The 8684-nt window shown below is 39.7% G+C and overlaps 1 protein-coding gene across 1 annotated transcript in view; it reads left to right on the top strand.

Annotated features, from left to right (window-relative positions):
* Positions 1 to 1239: 1239 nt before the first annotated feature.
* The window catches only part of PTPN5 (protein tyrosine phosphatase, non-receptor type 5), an 18735-nt gene continuing 11290 nt past the window's right edge, over positions 1240 to 8684 (top strand). The window contains exons 1-3 of the mRNA XM_027887917.1: positions 1240 to 1343; positions 1838 to 1975; positions 5248 to 5358. Coding sequence (XP_027743718.1) covers positions 1913 to 1975; positions 5248 to 5358 — 174 coding nt within the window. The 5' untranslated portion in view covers positions 1240 to 1343; positions 1838 to 1912. The remainder of the gene's footprint in view (positions 1344 to 1837; positions 1976 to 5247; positions 5359 to 8684) is intronic.

The raw sequence follows: 8684 nt of genomic DNA, 5'->3' as shown, positions 1-8684 counted from the left end.
GCCTCTCAAGGCCAACCAGACACGTCAGGCCTCACTCCCTCACCCGGGCAGAGCGATAGTAGAGTTACCTCCACCTTGGGTCCGCCGGAAGAAAGAGAGCGAGAGCTTCCTCTCTCTCCTTATTTATACTCTTGCTTACGTAAAACCGTATGGAATACTGGGAACATGACCTTGGTTCCTTGGTTACAACCTGATCACCAAGGAAGGCCTAGATTCAAAACCACTACATGCTTCAAACCCAAGGATTCCAATAAACACAAATCTGGTCCCTCTGAGGACAGACAGTGTTTCATGCTGACTCTGTGTTTGTAGTACTGTAGAAATTACTGTGTGCTTAGTCCTTAATATGATATTGAGTAAAGCACAATTTTTGCATATTTTTTGATATGGTTTCTAAGCAGGCTGAATTTTTTTATGAAAAAGTCATCTGTGGTTTGGTTTTAATATTATCCTGGTGATATACACTGTTGCTCTTTGCTGAGGCCTCTGTCAGGAGTAGGCTGTTTCTTATCAATTGTAACACACTGTGTAGCATTGGTGAAAGAAAATGAACGTGGGCTTGTGTCAGTTTGCACTGAAATCACTGGAACAGCCATTCGCTTCAGTGGGAATTGGACAGAGACTCTCAAGTGAAATAATGTTTTCTTTTTGTCATCTTATTAGAACAAAAATAATGCTTCATAAACAGCCTCAATGAAGGAGACTCAAGTACTGGAGAGATTTAGAGTACAAAAGACTGTTAATATTCTTTAATTTCTCTTTAACCATTATATTTGTTAATGGCACATCTTGGAGTTTGGTTCATTGCAAGATGAAACAGGGAAAGAATTATTCTCATCTGGCTTTCCTGGGCACAAGAAATGCGTGCTTATGGTTTGGGAGAAAAGCTGTTTGCTGTCATTTCACAAACAATATTCTGATGTCTTTCAAGCCAGAATGAGTCTGTTGACCTAACATATTGAGAAATAATTTCCTGGAGCAGAAGACTGCTTTTCCAGGGTCACGCTCAGACACTGACTCTGCAACAGGACCAATTAAGCAGGCTTCAGAGAGTGGGTGAAACTATCAGAAGAAGGCAAAATACTCAGACCATCCTTTCCTTTTATTTATGGTAACTTTTTAACATGGGAATTTTCCAAGGCCACTGACATCTGTTGTGATGGCCATGAGTGCGTGTGAATTTCTTGCTGTACAAAATAATCTTGTGTGTCTCTTTCCTCTGAGGAACTGATAAATTATTACTTATCTCTTTACACCTTTCAGATCCTCACAGCAGAGTGTGCCTTACCTCAGCTGATCAGGACGATCCCCTCAGCTCTTACATCAATGCTAACTACATCAGGGTAAGAGCTCAGTAGTCCAATGTGCCTTGCCTAGCCTCTATCAGCCACTGTTAATGTAAACAGAATTGCAACGTTCACTGGCTTTTAAAGGCATCCTAGCTGATCTGATTGCTCTTCTCTCCTGCTTACATTAGCTGAAAACCAAATCTCAAAGTGCACCTGTACAGATTCAGACCAGACAGAAACATACTTCTGCAGTTCTTGATGCAAATTCCTTGTCAGATGGCCTAACCAAGGCACTGGATAATCAGCCTGAATAAGGCTTTGACCTAGCCAGAGTCACCTCAAGGCTGTTGGATACTCTTTGCTGGAATTACGTGAGTCCATACCGTGCCTTCACTCCATGTACACGTGTTCAGGAGAGAGATGGAGAGGAGAACTGATGCCACGAAGTCACCATTTCAACCAGTATAGCTCTCTGTTTTAAAGACCGAACCTTCAAGGTTGTGGTAGACATCCCTGTTAAAACTGATCTCTTGTTGTTTTGTTGGCAGGGCTATGGAGGAGAGGAAAAGGTATATATTGCTACTCAGGGACCGATAGTTAATACTGTCACTGACTTCTGGAGAATGGTGTGGCAGGAGCGTTCTCCCATCATTGTCATGATTACCAATATAGAAGAGATGAATGAGGTAATGATGTTATATTTAGTCTGATTTTTAACTGTACTCTAGTGGATATTTTCAGCATAGACACTAAGCCAGCAAATACAAGTTAGTTCAATGGCCTGTGCAATCAGAGCCTGAATTAATTTCTTCAGGCTCAAAGAAGATGTGGGCTTCTCTTTCAGTTCCATTTACTGTAAGTCCTGTTTGGCTGTCTGACTCAGCCTACTGCTGGTTTTGCCATTTTGGTCTCTCAGCTGACCTGAAACCTCTCCTAACCCGGCTCTATTTGCAGGCAGTCTTTGAAGTTCTCTCTAAAGGAATCAAAAACAATAGTAGCCCATAACTACTAAGCTTGAATATCTTTAATCAGTAGAGTTGTTGCTGCTTTATCTTGCGTTTATTGTGGCTCAGTGTCTATTTGCACATTTCATTGATGCTGTACCTGATTTCTGAAAAAATGCTAGTTATGACAATCAACACCTAGAACTGGCTTGGATGTGGAGGACCTTTTATGCATCTAGGAAATGCTTTTAAAATACGGAAATGCTGAAATTGTCTATTTGCCACCTACTTCCAGAAATTAAATTGTCGTTGTGCTTCTGCTAATCCACCTGAAGCAATTTTTTGTTTCCATTTAAAAATACTGCTGCCGTCCAGCTGTTCATTACTTACCTGCTGAAATATTTGCCCCGTAGCATAGCTGCAAGAACTGTGTGCCTGGGCTTCAGCTCACAGACATGTAGCTGAGCTTACGTCTGCCTTTATTGGCAGTGTAAGATGTGAGAAAGTGGTCTGGGCACGTGTTGTGCTCTGCATCCTCCCTCACCCCTAGCAGCAATGCATAGTGGAGATATCCAAATGTTGTAGCAGCAGTATGTCCCAAACTTGTCCTTGAGAACTCGTAATGATTTAGGTGAGGGAGTTTCCTTTGGAGAAGAGGCTTCAGACATTTAGAAGCCCGAGAATATGGGAATACGTCCAGCATACACACAGAGTTACAATGGCTTACCTGCTAACTGGAAGCTTAGTGCCCATAACCAGGCATGTACACTAACCTTTAGCTTTTCACAGTTATAAAGTAAATAAATTTAACCTTGAACTTCACTGGAAAAAAAAAAAAAAAGTAAGCAAGACTGACACAGAATTATCATGCCTTGCAAGTGAAAAATGTTCAGTTATTACAGCTGGCTGATTGAACACATACTGTCAAGGCATTGCTGATGCAAAATGTAGTATGCTGCTGATCTAAAAGTTATGTTTTCACTAACATTTTTAAATTTGCATATGCATGTGTCTGAGCAGCAGCACTGAAGTAATAACTTGCTTGTTGATCTAAGTTGCCAGTTTCTGGTGCATGAGATGTTAAAGTGTCATGACACAGTGTACTAGAATCTTTTGAGGAGTTCCAGGTTTAAAGAAGAAGATGTAGAGGAAATACTGGTCCTGAATGACCTACCTGGTGATAAGTTGTCCCACTGTAGTTTTCATGGCAAGATTGTATACCACGAATGCAAAATGACTTTCTGTCTGAACTGCCTCTTAACTGTACTGACCAAGTATTTTACCCCTCATATCACTCTTGGGAAGCAGTGCACTGCAGTACTGATGCACTACATAACTGGAGCTTGCTACAGCCTATATATCACAACAGAGCTGCTGAGTCTTTTCTGATACCTTTTGTGTCAAAAATTAAATGGTGTCAGGAATCTCAGCCATAAATACAGGGTCTTTTCATGTAAATGACTTCTATATTAATTTCTTTTTTCCGTTACACATATATTAAAATATGAATAACAGGAGTCAGAAGTACCTAGATTCAAAACCAAAACCTTTGTTCAGCAATGATGCTTGTAAGAGGGGCTTTGTGTTCCTCCTCAGCGCAGTGACTTCACTAATGTGAGTATTAAAAGCTCTGTACCTCAGCCCTCTGTCATTTCTAATCTGAACTGACAGACAGCCCACAGAAATGAGTGGGCCATCTTACTCCACTCCTTTAAGCAGAGCAATGTCTGTGCTATTGATAGCTGCTAGAGCTCTTGACAATTTTTACAGTAGATTCTGCAGTTTATGAGAAAAAACACAACTGCGTAAATAACTTTGCAGAGACACAGTGGGCCACACTCCCAGTGGGTTATTAACCGAGGCACCGTGCAGATGGAACAACACTGATTCTCCCACACAAAAATTTTTACTCAATAACTTTGCAAGGTACTTTTCTGTTGCTAGTATTTCTCCTGAAGCAGAATTATTTTTGGTGGGGGAGAGCAAAATGATTCAACTTGCTTCCTTCAAGATTGTGTGCAGCTGTTTGAGAGAGGAAACTTAGAGGCATCATCTTTACCAGTAGCAGATACCTACTCTCCTGTGATAACAAGATTGCCTCTTGCATTATCATAAGGGAGCCTTTTTCTCAGATTCTACCTTGTTCATGTCATTCCTTGTCCATGAAGTAATTTGTGCACCATCTTGAAATGCCTGTCTCTGCCTTTGCATATTGATCAGTTCTAGGAAGCTGCCTACGAAAAACCAGTCTTTTTTAGTCCTCCTTACAGGATGGGAGTGCTTACAATTTCTTTTTTTTTATCTTTAGTATATTGCTACCACAAAATAGATTTGCAACTGGACTATAGTTTCTGAGTCTCTCATTGTCAGATTGTGCTCACTGCATCTCTGACTGGTTTTGGGCAAAATCAAATGTAGCAGTCTAATGTCTCTCACTGCTATTGCTTCCTTTTAGTTCCTTAGCTTTGAAAGATTCTCACTGACAATTTTAAGTGGATTTTGATACGTAATCTATTTCCCAAAACATTCTTAGTCATGTTATTTTATACAAAAACTTATGCAAATGATAATTTTATATTCAGAGAGCACCGAGTCTTTATAAAAAAGTAGGAAAGCTGTATTTTGTGTTTCCATATTGGTAACTAGTGTATATTATACTAATCATTATTGTTTTAAGAAAGGGTTTAATCTAAAAACACAAGCACTTTGCCACTGGTCTCTCTAATGAACCTTTAAAATGCGCATCAGCTGCACAAAGATAAATAAGGATGTGTGTATTTAAAAGCATTGGTTAGTAATTACTTGATTTGTGCATTTTTAATCAAGCAATCAGGCTATTATGAGTGCCGCAAAAATCAGCTGAAATGTGGTCTCTGTTTAGAAAGTGAAAACTTGTTATAGAAACAAAGTGTATTCATATTCATCTATGCATGTGCTGTATCAAGTTTCAGAGGAGCAAAAATTGAACCTCCCTTGATATCTGCTTAACTAGATTTATTTTATGTTGCACACAGAAATGCACAGAATATTGGCCAGAGGAACAGGTCACCTATGAAGGGATAGAAATCACAGTTAACAGAGTCATACAAGCAGACGATTACCGTTTAAGGCTCATCACCCTGAAGGTAAATCATTCCGATGTACTTACAGTAGTTAGAAGTCTGAGATGTTCATGGAGAGTTATGTAAAAATCTTCTGCACGGTGTACCCCTGTACAAATACCACTTTTCATTATTGAAGTCATTGTAGCTTTGCTCAGTTCATTGATATGAAGGCTACAGTAAAATAAGCAGAGATTTAGGCTGCATGTGTACAGTCTGAAAGCTACCAGCTCAGTTGTTGCAGGGTGGTGTTCGCTTGGTAAGAAACCAGTGACTCATTCTGTGCCTGTGTCCTCTGAGTTCACTGCTCGTTTAGAATGACATGGTAGCTCACAGAGAGCTTCTTACTAGCCTTTGCAAGTCGTACCACAGACAGCACTTGTGGAGTAACGTGCTAAACTCTGTGATGATGTTCTATAGAATTCAAAGGCTTGTTTATTCATTGGTCCATGGACTTGGGCGAAGGGCTACTGATTACTGATAACAGGGAATTTTTGACATGCATGGCATCTTACATAATTTGTAGTATGTATGGGTAGACCCCTAAGAAATATTCTTGTCCTTTTATGGTCATTATTAGGATGCTGTTAGACTGAGCTGTTTATATGTAGGATGATTTGTGCTACTAGCAAGAAGTGGGGGGGTTGAGAACTGAGCAAAAGGTGGTTTAATTTTGCTTACCTATTTGCAGTTTCTCTCAGCACTGGGACTACTGGTCTGTTTGGCACTTGTCAGTAGTATGGTAGCACCACTTCTGTTCCTCAAGGCTAAAACCCTTTCAATAGGTACTATGCTAATTATTCTTTGAGTAATTTGTCTGACTTGACTTCAAAGATACTTTAAGGGATCATTCTGCTCCAAGACACTAAAACTGTTGATGACTCTTAAAAATATTTTCTTTTATTTCTAAATATTTCTAAATATTACTGTCTTTCGAACCAACTGTATATGTAGTTTTATATACCAGTAACCATTCTATCATCTTGTGGATAGAAAACTTAAACATAGGTTTGATTTTCTAAGTACTTAGATACTACTTGGCTAAAAGTACCAGAGTCCTATTTTACAGCTATTTTCATTGCTAGGTTCTAGAATATCAAGCTACATTTTTTAATAAGAACAGTCTATTTACATAAACTTCATACATCTTTCATCTACCAGATCTATCCCTGACCTCAGTATAACACCACCATTTCTTTCCCAGCTGGAAAAACTCTCCTTTTATCCAACCAGTTTCAAGTCTCTTCAGCCATATGCTAATAGGCAGAAAGCCAGCATATGATATCCCATGTCTGGGATGTTCAGAGTGTGGAAAGTCTGTCACTCACGCTTTTGGCTAAGGCAGCAAGGAGAAAATCACACTCCCTGACAAGTGGGAAGTGACACGTTGCAGAGTTGCAGCTTCATCCGAGTTAAACAATGTTTTTGTTTTCAGTACTAGTGTGGCAATGTCTCCTTCTTCCCACCCCAAACGTCAGGATATGAACTGTTGAATTCTAAAGCTGAAATAAAGATTCCATTTGTTAAGTTACTGTTGCCTAGAGCTGTACATTTATCACTTAATAGCAATAGTGGAGTAGGAGCTCCAAACCATGTGTACTATAAGTGACTTGGTAGTGAACACTGGAGAAGCCAATAGACTTCTGTTTTCCCTTAAACAGGAGTGGTCAGAAATATCTGATACCACTACCAGCAATATATGATTACTGTGTGTTTGTATTACAGAGTGGACCAATACTTCTCTCAGTATAGGGGACAGGATTTGACAAGCTTCAGGAATTTAGAAAAAGCTCAGGCAATAGGCAAGGCTTGTTTTCCTTTCTCAGAGAAACCTGCCAGTGCCTAGTCACTGATTCATGACCTCAGCTACAGCATATGTGATGGTAGACTTCAAACCATCACTTAAATTTTCCTTCCTCTTAAGTGTTCCCAAGTCTTCTCAGTCTCAGGGAGCCACCATAGAGAATATTTTGTTAAAGTCAAAGCAGAAGTGTACAGAACCACACAAGTCAGGGTTCTCTAAGCAGAAGCATAAAACTTTTATCACTGTAGACAAAAGTGAAGACATCCAGAATTCAGGATTAGAATGTCAGCTGTTTTCTATTCTGTCAGCTAAGTGACTTTATACAGTGATTCATGTTTTTTTTCATATGACTGTCATCTTTTACTTTTTTGTCTGTGTTATTGACAACATTTTTATTATAATTTTTCACAACTGAGCTAAGAATCAGATGTTCATAACTTCTGTGGCTCACACACAGTCACATTCAAATGCAACTGTGTATGTTCCTGTTTCAGAGGAGTGTTGATTGGACTTACTGAAGTGAGCTCAAGTACTATTTGTGACAACTGGTTATGCTCTCTTAAACAAAGTATTTTCTTATTAGGATAAATAACCTAAGGCCAGGCTCAGTGCTACAACAGTAAGATTCTCTTTTCCTAAAGTGAGTTAGACGTAGCTTTAAGGTTCCTATGGCTGTTCTTCAATGAACATTTTAAACTCAGTGTGAGATGGAACGGCACCTCAATGAAGCCGAGCCTCCTGTTACTCAGCTCTCTTGTTCCTACCCTTGTGCCATTTCCCATGTCCCCTCACAAGCATTTATGTGACTGTGTGGTAAGCCAAAGGGGGAAACCAGTAAATCCATCTGAAAATTAATCCATCTCAAGAAAGTAAAAAGATTTAGCTTGATCACTTTCCCAATCTAATTCACTGTGAAGCTGTGCAAAAGCTCTGTCAACCAAAGAGAAGGATGGAAAATGGCACAATCACAGAGCACTCTTAACATTCAGTCACTGACAGTCATAGGGAGGGACTTGGGAATATGGATGACAGAAACTATTTTCAGATTTTTGTGCCTTGTTCTTTAGAAGGGCCACATTTGTCTTTTTTTATTTTTCTTCCGTCTTCAACTCAGACAGCCTTGTGTTGAAGGGAGGGTTGTGGAAGATAACATTTCTGTTCCTGGACCTTTTGAAAACATGGCTTGCATAATGGCTGTAGGCTAAGACCAGTTCCCTGAGCACCGTGTTACTATTTTGCACCTTCAGAAAACAGACAGAAGGACATCACTTTGAACACACAAAATCAGAAGCGCACTGTGCTACTTGGCACTTGGAAAAGGAAATGGCATATTTGCTATTTCATAGCCATTCTGAGACAGAGACTCGGAATTTGTGTCTCTCAAAAGGCCATGGACTGCAGCTAGAGACTATTCCAACCTTCCACAGGGTCTCTGAAGTTGTCACCATGTCTGAGAGAAGAGTAGAATTGACAGGAAACTGATGTAAGTCTGTCTGTCAGAAGAGATAGAAAAATAAGCTCCCATCTCTCTCCCTCATCTATTTAT

The sequence above is a fragment of the Empidonax traillii genome, unplaced genomic scaffold (assembly GCF_003031625.1).
Source record: "Empidonax traillii isolate 1590-97213 ecotype Southwest subspecies unplaced genomic scaffold, ASM303162v1 scaffold224:size737649, whole genome shotgun sequence".
NCBI classification, from domain to species: Eukaryota; Metazoa; Chordata; class Aves; order Passeriformes; family Tyrannidae; genus Empidonax; species Empidonax traillii.
The sequence above is the reverse complement of the archived record's forward strand: the minus strand, read 5'-3'. Positions and strand labels throughout refer to the sequence as shown.